Raw genomic sequence first — 17,527 nt, 5'->3', positions numbered from 1 at the left:
GTCCTGTGTTTCAGGTGGAAAAATAAAATATGAAGTGGCAACTGGCAACCCGTGTCTGGAATTCATTCCATAAGAGCTATATTCGAGTTGACGCCCGATCGAGTAGAAAGTGCCACAAAACACTTCCACTCTCAATGTTTTGTGGACAAAGCTTGTTATGTTGACATAGTGTCTATGAACCTAATAAATCTTGACCATTGTCTAAGGATCCTTAGACAATGTATTGACATATTATTCCTAAAATAACCTGCATATAAGCGAACAGGCCTTTTAATATGGTTGCCAGGATGCCAGTAACAACCATATTCAAAGCAATAAGGTTAATGGAATATTATGACATTGACGTAAGAAGCACTACTCGCCCGATCGGGCGTCAACTCGAAAGTAGCTAAGCTTTAGCTTAAGTTTTAACTTAACCTAAATATCGAATTATATTCAACAAAATATTTGATTATGTATCACAATGTATATTTCTCAAAGATGTAATCTAAATAATGATGACAGGAAAATTGGAAAAAAGAATATCTCTGGAACTGAAAGAATCTTTACTGAAAGTCAATAAACATTATATGAATTTGGGATGTAATTTAGAAGATTTAGAGAAACAATGCACCTTCAAGGGCCTTTTCAGTATAAGCAAAACTACCCTTTTTTTTATACCAATATTTATGTCTTTTCTGTTATATGAATTGGACTACTTTGTTGTTGGTTTCAACTATCTACTAGGAGTAAGATGCATTGTCCCTAACAATTATTTTATATGGGAGGCTACACGTCCCATAACAGACTGTAATTTCTGTTCTAATACACTCGAACCTATTATATTATCAAATATTACTAAAAATGATTTCCTGCCATATGCATACAGCTCGAAGCCTATTGTTATAAAACGAGCATTCTTACACTGGCCTGCCATACAGATTTTTACCCTTGAATATTTTCAAAACTTGTATAGAAAAACAGAAGACTCGTTCAAGAGTGTAGATGAGGAATGTCAGTTCTTACACTTCAAATCTGATTTTATGTCGTTGAGAGATGTTCTATCTATGAGTAAAGAAAGATCTAAAAATAGCCCATCAGAGAAATCCTGGTATGTTGGTTGGTAGGTATTCCAAAATATACAATCTGTTGAATAATTTTACCGTGACTGGAGTAATCTGCGCCAAAACTCTTTTACAGGTTTATTGGTCGTAGTATGTAGATTTTTATACCAGACATTTTGTCTACTACTTCAGTAGACATGTAGTTTACCTTAAAAGTCAAGCATAGTGATAAAGGAAAGGTCAGTCAAGCCGACCTGGAATTAGTTCAGAAATCTTATGAAGCGTGTAAAACAATAAAAATATTCTTCTGTGAAAAATATTCATTAAATTAAGAGATTCCTTTTACATATATATTAAAAGGTGTCTATATACATTTTCAGGGGAAATTGCCATCCAGTTGTTTTGGAAAAAATGAGAAAACACTACCCTAAACCACATTTTTTACCAGATGACTGCGAAATCCCTTCAAAAGAATATGTATTCATGGGATACGATGATGGTGCTACTATGCATGTAAGTTTATTAAATGTTTGTTTCTATGAATGAAATGATCTCAAGTAATGATGTAATTACAACAAAAACATTTTACCTATACAGAAAATTTGTTAGTTAGTGGCCCCATGAATATTCTAAACAGTCAAGAATTTAAAATTTTTATTTCCAAATTCTCAGCTGGACTTCATAAATCGTCTTATGTGGCAGGCCCAATTGAAGGGATCCAAGGTTTGGAATCTGCATCCACCGCCAGAATGTGAAAGCATTTGTAAACCTTTCTCTTTCATGGTAGAACCTGGAGATGCAGGTTAGTATGCATTTTCAAAATTTTACAATTGAATCAAATTTTTAAGTGTAGCCATCATTGAAACAATAAAACTCACGATGATTGGATCTAACGATAATACTTTTCTCGTAAACAAAACTGTGATACTTGTTTTTCAACGCACGTTGCGCCAATCAAGTTGGCATCATCAGAAGATGATTTAGACCTTTTAGATCATCTGATGAAGCCAATACAAAACAACCCCTGTTCTCAAACACTAGAACTGCTACTCTTTTCGACGCGTGTCGAGGTAGTCTACTTCATCTCCTGAAGACTACAACTTGATACTGTCATTGGTTTCAGGGGAGTGTTGAAAGTCACAGTAAAAATGTACATTTATACAAATTTCTCAAAAAAGATTGAATATTGTTAATTTTATGAAGATTGATGTTAGCAATATGAGGTCAGTAGTTTTAAAATGAGGGTTGGGGAATATAACATTTCAGAAATTTCAATGAGGGATAACTTTTTTGAGGATATTTGAAATGCTTTAGAAAATCTATAAGTTTAGAGAATTATAATTTCCGATGATGGTATGTTAAAACATACTCATCGATAAAAATTATTAGAAAATAAATTAGAAAATTTGAAAGTTTAACTCTTCCTTCAGAAAAAAATGCGAATTTTCGCAAAAGATGGTTCTGTACTTTCGAGAATTATAATTCCCGATGATAGTATGTACTACTCAATAATGATGTATATTTATTTAATGAATGGGAATGAGAATGGGCAAATTTTCTAATCTCTTTGTCAAATGAATTGAAAATCAAGGACAATGCAAAGATATTTCACCTCCTTTGCAAATAGAATGATCTCACCATTGAGGAAAAGTGGCGTTAAATTGTTCAGTTTTATCCTCCTGGTGAAGGGGATTATCACAGTTTTGCTTGGGTTAACAGTCATCTGCTCGCTCAGGCACCAACTGTGAACAACGTCCATTGTGCTTTGGAGGATATCACAAGCTACTCTTCCCGTCATGGACCTTGTCAAGATGACAAGGTCATTTGCATAAGCTTGCGTTTTGCTCATCAAGTTAGCATCATCAGGAGATGAATAAAACTCATCTGATGATATATACATTAACGAGTCCATATTGTTAATATATCTGTAAAATTATTGCATAATCTTCAATAATTTTCACAATGATTTTCAATACCCCTATCACTATAATTAGTTTTGAATATAACTTTCCTTCATAAGATATCACAAGGAATTGTCCCTGAAATTAATGATAGCACATGAAAAACACCTGTAAAACATTACTAACACAAAAGTTTTTCACTATCCAATTTACAGTATGCTTGATAGAAAATATGTGCAACCATGTGTATTTATATACGAGTTATTAAAAAAAATATATATATAACCCCTTCAATTCGAGTTATTAATATTTTCACTCTTCGAATCTAGTTCTTGTGGACACTAGGATTTGGTACCATGGGACCACAATTAATCCAGGAGAATTCAGCCTTTCTGTACAATCAGAATATGGATAAACGAAACATTTTTGCCCCAACTTATGCCATCTGAGACCAAAATGTTGCCAAATATTAGTTTAAGTATTGAAAATGTTACCAATACAAAGTAGAAAATTCATGATTATAACCAAATTTATTTTTACAAATGATTATTTATCACTATCTCATAAACTAAATTAGCTGATATGATGTACCAGTGATGTCGCGATAAGTTTAAAAAAATCAGAATACAAGTCAACAGCAATTGTTACAAATCTGTTTCTCTAGTCTTTCTTTCTGGAAAAATCATTGAAATTTTAGAATCTGTTAAGGTGTGGAGTCAAAAACTATTATTATTGGTTTTTCATCTCCATTTGATTACTGGAAGAATGATGATTTCGTGTAGATTATTTTATTTTCAGCTGTATGTTCATAGTGTCCAGCATATCATCTAACTCACTTTATGATTATGGAAACATTACTATTAATCTGCTTGTACTCTTACTATTTACAGACAATAATAAAAAATGAGTATTTTCTAGTCTAGGACAAGGTTTGAAATAAGCTCCTTGAAGTATACATTCATGAACGTATGAACTGCCTGATTGTCATTTTGCAAAATGTGTGCATTCAACTGTATTCACCAATGTTTTCATTGCCTCTTTCACTTTCAACACAGCATATGTCACGAAAGACTTACTATTTTTTCTAAAAGAATTATTAGTATTCAACTTCAGCGAAGAAATGGGCATCGTAAAACGATAAATTCTCTTCAAATTCTCGTTGGTACACCTACTTCCTTTCTCGTGCAAACTTTTTGAGTTGTTTTCAAAGGGAGTAGTAAGAAAGTTCAAAAAAATCCTACGGAAGTCATGATAAAATAATGTTTACCAAACAACGTAGCCCATGACAGCGTTGGTGTTTGTGAACAAGTGTGACGTCACCCTTTTGTCACGTGATTTGAGAGTTGTTCACTTGAATTTGATTTATCAAATAAAAATTAAGTTCCCAATGATAATGAAAAATATCGTGTTTTTTTGGATTTCTGTTATAAAATTGGGGTAATATTAAAGTCTCATTTCAATGTAGTCATCATCTCTATCACAGATACTCCATAAAATATATTTGATAGTATAGTAACTACTTGATATGTTTTTCAAAGCTAAACATATATTTTTTTTACTCTTGAAACTTTTTCGATTGTTGTCTTGAGTTTGAAAATTGGAGGTTTATTCGGAGGTTATCGGTTTATTTTTCAACTGTGAGTTGACTATAGTCTAAGTAGTATCAGTGTTATTGGGAATTATTACATCCAGATAACTGCTAAGATTGGTGCCCTGGTTCTCGACATTTTATGAAAAACCGCATTTGTAATTTGATGATATAGAAGACTTGAAGATCTATCTGTATTTTTTGAAATATTGCATTTGATGATGACGAAAGTCAATAAACGCCACACTTTTAGAAATGTCTTTCCAAATAGTTGCAACAACCTGTTTATGCTGTGCCATTTTTTTTATTCCTATAATATATTCATGAGTTGGATGGGTATCTTCGCTTATTGTTTCTCATTTAATTGTAATAGGAACTTTCCTAGGCTTTATATTATTTATTATATATTTACTAATTTATAGCTTTTTTATTAGAACTTTTTTTTCAATTCAAGATTATAGTTACCATCTTTTATTTATAAAATTAATGCCATGCTGTGCCATACAAACGTTGTTATGCCTTAAAATTTCGCATTTCATTATGCCTAATAAATGGTTGAAAAATTTGTGTTTTTTAGTTTTGTTTATGAAGCCTTTGATCTGTGAGAAATAACACCGTTTCCAGTTGATGTTTGTTTTGAAGATTTAACGTCCTAAACAACATGACAAAATTTAAGAAATTGTCCGTTAGTAATACACTTATTTAGCTCATCGCTGCACGCCAGTCGATCACATATTCTATTCCAGTCACTTTACAGTTGTTGTCAAAAAACTACGTACTCTGTTTGCCATCTTCAAGAAAGAATTCCAGGGATATAATTACGTGCGTACGAAGTAAAACTACCTTCTTCGAGACTTTGTGCCTGCACCGCTGGGGACCCAATCAGGTTTTTAGAGTTCGGCAGAGCCGTACTCTTACCATCTGACCTGAAAGACCACTCACCATACTCACTAATTGGCTTCGTTGAGAAGCTGGGTTTATTTGGTCGAGTGTGAATATGTTTGAGCCACAATAAACCCTTGCAGGTTGCGGTGGAGTGTCGAATAGACCTACTCACTTTGGACCTAACGTAACCTAACATTCTTCGAGATTACTTTCTGAAATTTTGATAGAATCATCAGCATTAGATGAAGTTATTTTGTGGAATCTAGTCTTTTGCTTTTGGTAATGTGAATGGTTTTGTAATCTATCATTTTCAAGTTTTAAGAAATGCTAATGTAATATAATTTACAGCTCAGTGTCACTGTTTTTCGAGTTTGAAAGCCGTGGATTTTTGAAGTTTCTTCCAGACGTTTCGCTTGCGCGAGTGGCTAGCTTCTTCAGAAGCTAGTCATGGTTTGCTGTTCGATGACTAACTTTTAGGCTTCGTAAAGCGTATTTATGCCTTGTCAGGTAATCCGTTGTATCTGTACCTGTATTTGTACCTGTACTCGTGCCTGCACTTGAACCTGGAACATTAACAATCTCGCTGCCTGTTGTCCTGTTCGTTATTATCGAATTCCTTAAAATGGAGTTCCATATTTGATTGAAGTTCACCGCTTCTCCTTTTCTGTTGAAATTCTCCATGTGTTTGTGGATCTTTATTGCCTCCCGTACCAGTCGGCTATGGTATCCCTGGTTGGGAGCAATTAGTTCTGCGTTTTCAAACAAAATTCTGTGGTCTCCTTCACTAAGTGCGTGTTCTGCCACAGCTGACTTGTCCGTTTGGCCTAGTCTGCAGTTCCTTTTATGCTATTTTAATCTTGTTCCCATGGATCGTTTGGTGGTTCCGGTATATACCTTCCCACAAGTGCACGGTATAGACCCCTGCTGCTGATAATGGGTCTCTTCTGTCTTTAGCCGACCTGAGGCTTTGTTGTATCTTCCTCGTGGGTTTGAAGACTGTTTCGATGTCGTGTTTATCCAATAGTTTTCCAATTCTGTCCGCGATCCTAGGGATATGCGCGTGCAACCATCTGATACTTTTTAGCTTTTTAAACCGTGATGCTCTTCGGTTACATGGCTTTCCTGATCTCGGAGGCACTGTATCCATTCGATCTCAAGGTCACTTCAAGGTATTTCAGTTCCCTCTCCAGATGTTCTGGTTCACATATTCTCCGAGTCCGTTCCGTTAGAGTGGAGATGACTTCTCTCTTTTGGCTAGGATGGTGGTTCGATAGTGCGTGCAAGTATCTATCTGTGTGTGTGGGTTTTCGATACACTTTGTGGATTAGTCTGGTACCACATCGTTCTACAAGTACATCCAGGAAAGCTATCTGTTGGTCCTGCTCAATCTCCATGGTGAATTTTATGCTAGGGTGGTTTAGGAAACGGTTCAGGGCGTCTCTTCCATGTTTCCAGACGAAGGTGTCATCCATGTAACGTAGCCACAAGATCGACTCGCGCCAGCGAAGAAATTCCAAAAATCCACGGCTTTCAAACTTGAAAAACAGTGACACTGAAAACCTCAGCCGCGAAAGTCAAAACATTTTGTCATGATTTACAGATTTAAAAAAAGAATATTCATTATGAAAGTTTGGTTTTGCAACGAAGCCGTGTGTTTAGTTTTGCGATAGTAAGTAATCTATCTGGTTCTGTAGGAAGAGTAATGTGATTTATAACCAGTACGCCATAATGCATATTATAAATAGTGTATGTTTTGCCGCCATATCTATCTTGAGGTAAGACCAATAGTTGTTACAGTTTTTGATGTGAATATAGCAATTTCGTCTGAATATATTTCCCTTAGTTCGCTTACTTTTTGAAGCGGTAACGACCACCCTTAAGGTTTCAAGAGATGATGGAGAGGAAAACACTACTTCGATAAATATTTTTTATTAGAAAGATAAATGACACAAACTTCAAACTGGTACAAAAAATAAGATTATAATACATATTTATCTACGCTCATTTTTGCAGTTAATAAATATATGTGTAGCGTGTTTGAAGGGCTCACTAATTGATCTAACTTCAAATCGACTACAAGTTTCGAGTGGAATGAAGATTGCAACTTTTCACAGTTTTTTTTTTCGTGTGCGCTTTTTTGTCAGCTATAATTTTTTTTGAATCCCGACAAACTACACAATGTAACATGTAGAAAAATAATACCTTTCCAGGTCATTTTAAAAAAACTGAATTTGTTATTGGTGCGAAGAGATGTTTCAAATATCAATGCAACTGTCAACACTTTAACGAGGTTCCATGAGAACAGTCAAATGAAATAATTTTATTCAGTTGTACAGTTTTGAATAATGTGTGTTGTTTACATTTTCAGGTTATTCTAAAAAAATCGCAATTCTCGAAACTTCGAAACTAAGTAGTTGTTTGGAATATATTTTGCAGTTTGCTAACTTTCAAATTTTAACAAACTTGTCAACAATGCCGATAAAAAGCTATAAACTTCTAATCATTAACAATATATATATTGCCGATATATAATAATATTTTAAAACCTACTTTAATAAAACCTGAAAATGAATTACTTCAACTACCAGCGATGGGGAGAGCTGGTATATGGCACCGACTTTAGGAGGGGGACACCACGAAACAAAGAGAAAAAGAAGATCTACCAGCGATCATCGACTTCTTCATTTCTTCAGTGAATTCTATCACAATACCTATGCTTATCTATCATAATCTAACTTGCAATACTTCCGAATACAAATCTTTAACCGATCTCAATGATTTGAAAAAAATATCGAACAGGTATAACATGTATCTCCATCACACTTCTGAAGCAATTCATTTTCTGTAGATATACAAGATGGTAACTTTTTTCAATCCCCATCATCGGAATCGTAATCTGAGATAATTAGTGAAACTTCGGCGGATAATGGAAATTCAGAAAACAAACAAAAAACGAACAGTACAAAAACCGAGGCTGACTCGTCAGAAATGCCAATCTGAAAAAAATTAATGACTGTTTCAACTGGTCAATGCCTCCTGGTCATCCTCATATGTTTGAGAGGGATCAAAATGGATGAAGCCTTCTGAAATGAACTTCGTAATGCTGTATTCCATATACACGAGATAATTAACTAACGAAAGAGAGGAGAAATATGCAGGTCCGTATTCGAAATTTGTTATCTGGTGGGGGCCTTGAAACGTCATGTGAAAATTTTACGCATTGGTGTTCTAGACCATTTTTAATTAAAAACATGAGTAGGAACTTCTCGTTGATATGATTTCAAGTCAGATTAAAATATCTTCAAGTGACCAATCCTATTAAAAATAAAAAAAGATTTCAGTCATGACAGACAATTTGTTCGAGTTAGGTATTTCTCCTTGATAACATAAAGACTGATATTGAACACCACCAACTCTCCAGATAGGAGGGAATCTGAATTGAAGCTAATACCGTCAGCTAGGTTTATTTGGCATTCGTAATACTGACGAATTTCGGGTTCAGTGTTAGTTTTTTGGGAAACAACAACGGGAAATTTGTAAAATGACATGAACGTTTCCTTTGAACAAATAAGAAGAGAATTGCTATTTGATAATGAAATAACTTCATCGTTCAAAATATTTTTCTGACTTTTTCAATGAAATTGTGATTGCGATCTTTAACATAAAATCACATCTGGATGTTATGTTTGAAGAAATCGAGAACATAATTTTTTCGAATTTTTTGATGCATCCAGTTTTAGTATCTATATTTTTAAAATATCGTCATAACAAAATAAACTCTTCAACTGAATTTCCTTTTAAAATTGGGACGGTTGAATATATCACTTTTTGATATTATTTTTGTACCGCTTCGGTATTTTCTAAGTTACTATTATAATTTCCATATTTCCATTTGTTTGTATTTTGGAATATCTATTATCCTCGATGAAAGAAATATTGCTTTCTGTGACTTAATTTATGCGATAAGCGATTACCTCAGTTGAAAAAGGTTTGTAATAAGATTCCATCTTGTAGGGATATGTTATTGCTTTTCATTTGTAAATAACGGCCAACATGAATCTATACACACAAATGTTAAAATATAATAAAATATATAAACTAGATACAGATTGAGATGTTTGTCAGAATCACTATAACTTCTCATTCTGTAAACGCATTATTTCTAAAATCCGTGAACTTTGAATTTTCTAAGGGAATATGCAGAAGATAGATAAGTATAACTTTGGATCAAATATCCCCTTCTATATTTACTATGCTAATGTGAATTGTTTAAATACTTAAAAATAATTATATGTACTTGTGAAGCAAGTTCCAACTCAAAATACCTAGAGGTAAATTCTCTTTTATACATACACTGTTTTTTTTTATTTTTTCATGAATAAAATCATATTTGATATGTATGAGATTGTCAATTTGAGTTAGCAAAAATTGAGCAATAGCTTCTATTAGGTATTATGTAACATTCTTCAACTCAATATATTTCGACAGGAACGTAAATTTTAACTGCCAGTGACCTACCAAAGAATTCCGAAAGAAAATTGTCAGTAATTTTTTTTTGCATTGTTAGATCCTAATTCGATTGGGCTATTACTACTATTTCTCAATGGAGACTGACTACTCACACGAACTATCCTTATCTATATTCTGATATTTCCGGCTCAGAGAAAATTTCATGAACTAAACACTAAAGCAACTCTATTTATTGGAGTATAAACTAATTTTAAGCTGTCCCATTGCTTTGTAGTAACGTAGTATTTTTCATGTATCATCATGAATATAAATGTATTCTGTAAATGGCGACGTTGAGCCAGATTAAGCTCCTTTGACTCTATTAACTATTCTACCTACCAGATGGTCCTAACAGAGCTTAAGGAGAGTAACTACTTTGTCCAAGTCACTGAAAACATTATCAGTGTGTTACAATTTCCTCTCAACTTGAGACCATGATATTTTCATATTTGTACCTACTCTAGAACCACTCCTTTCCCGGAGTTTAGTCCAAGGTGTCTACGCAGTGGTTAAGCTATTCTATCACTTACTCGCTATTCGAATAAGGGATGGATTATTGAAGAAGTGTTAAAATTTACGTAAAATCAACTTCATTGCTTTTGTATGCCTCATCACAACCTAACATCACAGAAACCAATTGTTTTTTAATATCATTCAAGTATCAATATCTGAAGTTCATGAAATTATATATTAAGATAATTTTTGATTGTTTTAATCAGATTAATGAAAGAAACTCACCTAATTTTTTAATTGACATATTACGGAGTTTGAAATTTTGAATAATAATATAAAAAATTGTTTAACGCATTCTATATTCTAGCAATAAAAGCAGAATAAATTTCGAAATTGAGGTTGGTTACGAGAGGTCAACATAATGCGACCTATAAATGCACTCTGGTGTTCCACTTCTCCAACCCTTTTATGTATAATTTTGAGCGCCTACAAATTTTTAGGAATTTGAACGATATGGATTTGTTCACAAAAGTTACTCATTTTTATTAATAATGTTATGTAGGTACTGATTTTTTGCGCATTTTCTGTAATGGCGGTTTCGCGCGTACCTAGTTCCCGCGTGATTTGGATGATATGAAGAATCGCACGTCAAAACAATAGAACCTCGTTAAATCAAGACCAATATTACCGTGTTCAAAGCCGTCGTAAAAACAATAACCTCTTTCTTGACACACCCTGTATACCCATATTGTTCTCATTCCAAGCTCGACTTTGCGAGCGATAGCGTCGCATATCTTCCAACTTATCATGTTGAATGCGGTCGACTCTCGTTATCAACAACGCCGCAACCAACCGAACTAGCAATACCCATATCTACCAACTATTCACATTCACTTTCAATATCCCTCGCTAGCGACGAGATTATACTCAAATGCTACCACACCAAACGTCCCTACTATGTCTAGTCTGTCTGTCTATACTATGTCTAGTCTATCTGCCTGAACCGACGTAACTTCTAGTAGGAGTTACCCCAGTTCAGGCAGACTGTGACATCATCACACCAGCCAGGTTGCCTTTCAGCTCGCCATACAAGGCAGATAGATCACCCAGTTAACCAGAGTACACCAAATTGCCATGTGGTGCCCTGACACCCAGCGGTGAACAAATCGGAGTGTACCAAATTGTCACGCAGCGTCCTCAAATTGTCACGCAGCTTGCCAGCTAATCAGAGCACACGCTTCTGCATCTCAGAAAATCGTGGCGAGAGATTTGAATTTTCTGTGGACATAAAGAATTCAAACAGATGACCAGGCGTATCCCTCAACGAGACAGACCACCCAGTCACGTCGCGCAAGATCGGAGAATTGATCGCTGGTCATCGGCGTGATAGGCTATGTCCTTAGACTCGACACCAACGTGAGATATTGGAAGTAATTGTGAAATAATGATAGTGATAATCTGATGTCATCGGTTTGTACCTCGAGATCTAGAATTGGTCCTCGAATTGGGTTCTCGATTCAGTCATTGAATCGCTCTTCGAATTAGTTTTAGTCCCGATTTGAAGGTACATCAACACATGTGGCGCCTTTCAATGCTGTGTGCCAGATCTTTGGTAAATATGTTCACTCTTCCTTTGTGTTGAAGTTCTCTTGGAGTTTGTGTATTTTTATGGCTTCTAAAATATCCAACAGAAGGGAAGAGAGAACATATCTACCAAAGATTTGGCACACAGCTTTGAAAGGCAGGAAGTAAACATGAACCCAGAAAGTGCGCGAAAAATCAGCACTATAAATGACTTGGCAGAAATGAGAGCGTCAGTTTCAGTTGATACGTCAAGAAGAGTACTTCGACCACGCCACTGAAGATGACTACCGCAGTTGCAGTTGAAACATTTGGCGATTGTAACCAAAGAAGACCACGGCAAAACCCGGAAACAACCAAAACAAAGAAATGAAGAGTTTATAAAAAAAAACTGCCTCAACTTGGTGTTAATCTTTGTCAAATAGTGTTGATTCCATTTCTTCTTTGAACTTTTTTCAAAGAAATTAAATTCTTGGATTTGATAATTTAACAAAAATTGTGACTTAAAAAAGCTATTTCAAAAAATTAAGCTGAATATATTAGGATTGCATGTTGTTTGATGCTATATATTGAATGAAATATTCAAAAATATTCAAATCTGAAGAGAAAAGCAAGATAAGTCAATGTCCACATTTCATTACAAAAACCACGAGTTGATTTTCAGTCAAATAGCAAGAAACGTGGACAAAACACCTTTTGTCAAACTTTATTTTGTCTTTCATAACACTTAGTATAAATTGAAATTATAAATATCAGAATCAATGGGAATTTCAGAATATATTGAATAATTTTTGTTCACAAACGGATATTGCACGTTCATAAACAAAATAGTAGTCTTGAAGCAAATAGATAGTTACAATACCAAAATGGGGAATGTTCCTCCTGACGAAAATCAAGTAGTTTTCATAAAAGAGCTCTAAAACAACGCATTTTAAACTTATCATTGCAATCTTTCAATTTAAAAAATTATTTAAATACTTAAAAAAGAGGAATGAAATGATGCATTCAAAATTTGAAGGGATTCGTTTCTATTTCACCATTTGGCAACATCGGTTATAGCTAATAAAGGACAATGAATCTGTTACCTGTATCAGACAAACAAAGATGACATAATTCAGAGGCGTGCTGTTCGGTTTACTTATGTTCCGAGTTCCGAGACATTCTGTGACATATGACATGTTGTGCACCTAAACTATCTTCCCCTATATAAATAAATAACAAAACAACTGCTGTTTATGTGGCTGGTGTAGGTGGTATTGAACTATAATTTATATTTTGCCTTAATTGTTGATTTATAAAGATAATTTTCCTTTTTTAAAGTAGAATATCTAGGTACGTATAAATTATTTCAACTTGATATAGGCGCTGTTGCCAATATGTGAATTAGAAACAAATCCCTTTAAAAATTTAAACCCAATATTTGAAACATCAATTTGAATACTTTTCGAAGAGAATTTGAAAAACTCATGAATTACACTCAACTTTATTTTGTTCAAACTTGCATTTGATGTAATAACCCAAATTGAGGAACATTCCCCATTATAATAAAGGAAACAATCAATGAAATTTAAATGAAAGCAGTCTTAATTTCTTATCGAATATTTTGAATTGCTTATAAAAAGTTTCAACAAAGTCAAATTTGAACATACGCAATCTCCCCAAGCCTCATTTATCAACTCTTCATTTTTTCAGATTTGGAAGTCAGAAACAAAAAATTCAAAAAACATTGATAAATTAAGTAAGATTTCATTGTATTGCATCCCCAACGTTTCTCTTTCTCAGGGGTTACTGCTGAGCATGCAAAAAAAACTGGTTATACGAGGGATGTTCACAGAGTAATTATGAGAATGCTCTACAAAAAAAAAATCGAACAAATTGTCATAATTTCTTTTTAAAAGGATGGTATCCAAAGCAATATGTTCTTTTTCTTTAAGATTTTGGTTGCTTCCGATAAATCTAAGGACTCTGGATGAAGTCTGTCTTGGTTTATTTTTAATTTGGTCGAGTTCAATCACATTTGTTTCTTTTTAATATTTTTCGGAAGTAATCGGAATTTTCCATTTATTGAAGCAAGGTTTTTAATTGTTCCATGCGGGTCCTCTTTTCGTGGACAGACAGTATAAGAATATATTTTACTGTATGTAGTTGTTTCATTCAGTTTGTCATTACTTCTTCAGTAATGAATATTACTGGAGTTTTTTCCCAACACTAAACCGTTATTTCAACACCTCGACACGTGTTTCGATAAAAACTCCAGTAATCTTCATTACTACACCAAAGGTTCCAAACAGGTCTTCAGTAGTAGGCGTTTCTCTCGTAAGCCAGCGTTATTTGGGTTTCTTCAAAATGAATTCTGTTAATTTCAAGAAGGTAACATAATTCACTATACCACTATTTAGTATCTTCAATACTTCAGCTACCTGCTTCAATTATGAAAAGCCAGCCTGTTAATTAGCTAGCTAAAGGTACCAAGTACCTGTTTAGAATATAATTTCACGAAGACAAACCACTTTCAGTCACATGTTCAGCAGTGGCATAATTTTGACAAGAAACTTCGGAAAATCATATAGTGCATTCCCAAAAATTGAGGTAATTTTTCATTTGTCTTTCAACAACAGAGAATTAGGAGAAAAATATAAATGCTGTGTTCTTGAAGCGTCTGAGTTTCTTGGTTCAAAAATCTTATGGTTTTATGATTTTAGTGAACATCTATTGAAATTTGAGCCTATATAGTGTCCTAACTTTTGATAGCGTCTATCATAAACATTCCAAGAGCAAGTCTGGTTTCAACTCTTCCAAAAAGACGGTATTTTTCAATCAATACTCACAGTATCTGGTACAAGGTGATAATTTGATACAGTTTTTTCCCCAAATTATCCTCAAGATCCTTCAATATGCTCTCCATATTACACCAAATCAAAGATGAAAACTTACCGCTCGTGCATCACATTTTCACACTCAACTTAGGTTCAAATTTTGATTGCGCTTGTATACTGGAACGGCAATTTTTTTTAAATTCTAAACATCAAAAACCAAAATGGAGGCTATGATTCGAAATCGTCTTCTTTCAGTGCGAGAGGTACGGACTTTTCGTAGACAGTACCTCGACGTTTCGGCGAAATTGGAGGGCTTCCTTGAGGGGTGGATGGCGCTGTTAGAGTTCCTGAACTTCCCATAGATGACAAGTCTACGCGTGAACTTGACCTCGAAGGTGGAGCAGATCCTGAAACATGATTGAACATTTAGAAATACAGTTATTTATAGATTAACTCGAATGCTGCGTCGAAAACTTGCCAAACACCATGTCATTTACATTTGGGTTGGATATGTCGGCCCCCAAAAGTGAAAACTTGTGTGAACTAAGGAGTAAGGAAGTCTTACCTTTTAAGGTTCGATTGCTAGCACTAATCAGACGATACGTATTGAATACTCTTCATCGTCCCAGAGTAAGAATCGATCCCGCATCCAGAATAACGGTTCATTCAATTAGAAGAACGAACCTCTTACGATAACCAACCAGCTACGTCTGAACTGTGTTCACACAGTATCTCTCGTAGAACCTGTTTTATAATATACTAGCTAGGGTAAAAAAATAATAACTTACTCATTGTAGAACAATAATACAAATAATATTAATCCCTCAATGCTATAGTGTATACAATATTTTTCGTTAGTCCATGTGGGCAAACTGGATGGTTTGTCCACTCGAGACCATTGTCCGTGAGAAAAACATGGTGTGCTGAAATCCAAGCCACAAACGGATATTATTTCACCTTGGAATTTGCTGGTTTCGATAACGTTTTTCATAAATTTTTCAATTACCAATTGCGTGTTGTTGCACAGCCGTGGTTGATTCAAATTACGGAGCGATGCAACCTTCAGTTGTAAATTATGCGGTGACATGCCTAGCAAGTCCAATGGGTTCAAAAACTCTGTTGGATAATTCACAGCTTCGATGGCATCGCAAACTGTCTCGACTGATAAACAATAAAAGTGACCGTAAACTGTGTAGGGAGTGAGAGAGACAGGAGACCGGGTTTGTTCTCATCCCTACTCTGTGCTGTTTACTGGGTGAGAAGTGACACCGGTTATGCAAAAATTAATTGCCATCTCCAAGGCAAAGTTTCTCGATTATTGGAACTACTTATATTCATAACAATTTTGTCCCTCAGAGCATTTTCTTCTGCACTCATCAGGATCCTGCAATAAATATTTCTTCTGGAGATGCCATTAACGTCAAAAATATTAGAGTTTTGGGCCTTCATATTGACGACTGCCTTACCTGGAACAACCATTGCCGAATGCTGATATCCAAACTCAATTCTTTCTCGAATCAATTTAGAAATCTGAAATCGATCTTCAGTAATGATCAACTGATGAGATTATGTTATGCTCAGATAAGTTCAACTTAGAACACCTCGAACTTCACCGTTTAAGAACTCTTTCATCTGGAGAACGGCATTTATGTGGAATGAACTTCCTGAGAACGCTTTTCCAAATGTATTTAATCTTCAGCGATTCAAATTCTTAAAGATTTTCCTGTAGTACATATAGTTGAGTTCACTGAAAGTACTATCTATGGTCTACTTCCGGTCGATCACATCATTGTTTACCAATAATATATCAAAATATGTTCCAGATTTAAAACTGGGAATTCTCTTGATTGATTACGTTTGGTCGTGGTATTTACATATAAAAAATCACCAGTTTCGAGACTTTCATGCTCTTCAACTTTTCCCTAATGGCTTGTGTGATACTATACCTGTATAGCTACGAAGTCCTGCCGGACCAGATCGAGGCCTGCTGCTGCTTGTGCTTGAGGTGCTATTTGTGCTGGTTGTGCTCGGACTCCTCCTCATTTCGGATTGCGACCTACTGCTTCTTCTCCTCGTGCGCTTCTGTGTACTTCCCGATCTGCACACCCCCGTGGGGCACTGTTCACCTAAGGCACATCTTCCTTCACAAATTGTTCGAGACTGCAACAGTTCCTCGTAGTTATTGAGCATAAGAGCGCACTGTTCCTGATCCTTGTAGATTAAGGCAAGACTCGGGTAGCGTTCCTTTAGACGCCTTCTTTCCTGTAAATATATTTATAGTCTATTTCAAAAGAGTGTAGAGTAATAAAATCTCATTAAGTATTCAAAAGCGCTACAGGGTGATCCGTCAATAAATTCTGTCACTTCCCTAGTCCGCATTGCAAAATTATGTCGTTTCATAAAGAGCAGGTAGGTATCACCCTGTTTTAAGGGATTTGTCCATTGTTATCGACGGATAAATACTGAGCCAGAGGCGCGCTAGTGGGATAATTGCCAAAAGAATATGCATTCATAAAAATTATATTAAAGGAAATAAAAATTTAATACAGCAGAACAGTGTTATTAAAAAAATATAAAATGTAACAATAAAATATATACGAACCGAAATCGGGAAATACTCACAAACACACACGAACGAACTTTACGTAATGAAACACTTGTGGGGACTTTAAATCAATTTATTCACAAAAACGACAAGAACTTTACTGGATACGTTATTACAATTTGACACTTGAACAATACTAAAACTGT

At 34.8% G+C, this 17,527-nt stretch overlaps 2 protein-coding genes across 4 annotated transcripts in view; one reads left to right on the top strand and one right to left on the bottom strand.

The window, feature by feature from the left end:
• Nucleotides 1-221: 221 nt before the first annotated feature.
• On the top strand, nt 222-5,097 carry LOC111504555 (uncharacterized). Of its 3 annotated transcripts, none has more exons than XM_023159139.2 (4): nt 222-344; nt 1,424-1,556; nt 1,716-1,845; nt 3,274-5,097. In XM_023159139.2, the coding sequence occupies exons 1-4, from the start codon at nt 334-336 to the stop codon at nt 3,357-3,359; spliced, it is 360 nt and encodes a 119-aa protein (XP_023014907.2). In that variant the 5' UTR covers nt 222-333; the 3' UTR covers nt 3,360-5,097. The 3 variants fall into 3 exon arrangements, with proteins under 3 accessions (XP_023014907.2, XP_023014905.2, XP_023014904.2); XM_023159137.2 differs by lacking the exon at nt 222-344 and adding an exon at nt 382-1,102 and having other exon boundaries at nt 1,746-1,845; XM_023159136.2 differs by lacking the exon at nt 222-344 and adding an exon at nt 383-1,102.
• Nucleotides 5,098-7,330: 2,233 nt separating this feature from the next.
• The window catches only part of LOC111504543 (dual specificity protein phosphatase 22), a 28,250-nt gene continuing 18,053 nt past the window's right edge, over nt 7,331-17,527 (bottom strand). The window contains exons 5-6 of the mRNA XM_074176721.1: nt 16,723-17,038; nt 7,331-15,183 (exon numbers count right to left, since the gene is read on the bottom strand). Coding sequence (XP_074032822.1) covers nt 15,005-15,183; nt 16,723-17,038 — 495 coding nt within the window. The 3' untranslated portion in view covers nt 7,331-15,004. The remainder of the gene's footprint in view (nt 15,184-16,722; nt 17,039-17,527) is intronic.

The sequence above is a fragment of the Leptinotarsa decemlineata genome, unplaced genomic scaffold, assembly GCF_025532065.1.
Source record: "Leptinotarsa decemlineata unplaced genomic scaffold, Ldec_3_MD MMD2_tig00002082_RagTag_RagTag, whole genome shotgun sequence".
Lineage (NCBI taxonomy): Eukaryota > Metazoa > Arthropoda > Insecta > Coleoptera > Chrysomelidae > Leptinotarsa > Leptinotarsa decemlineata.
This window is presented reverse-complemented; position numbering and strand designations above follow the sequence as displayed.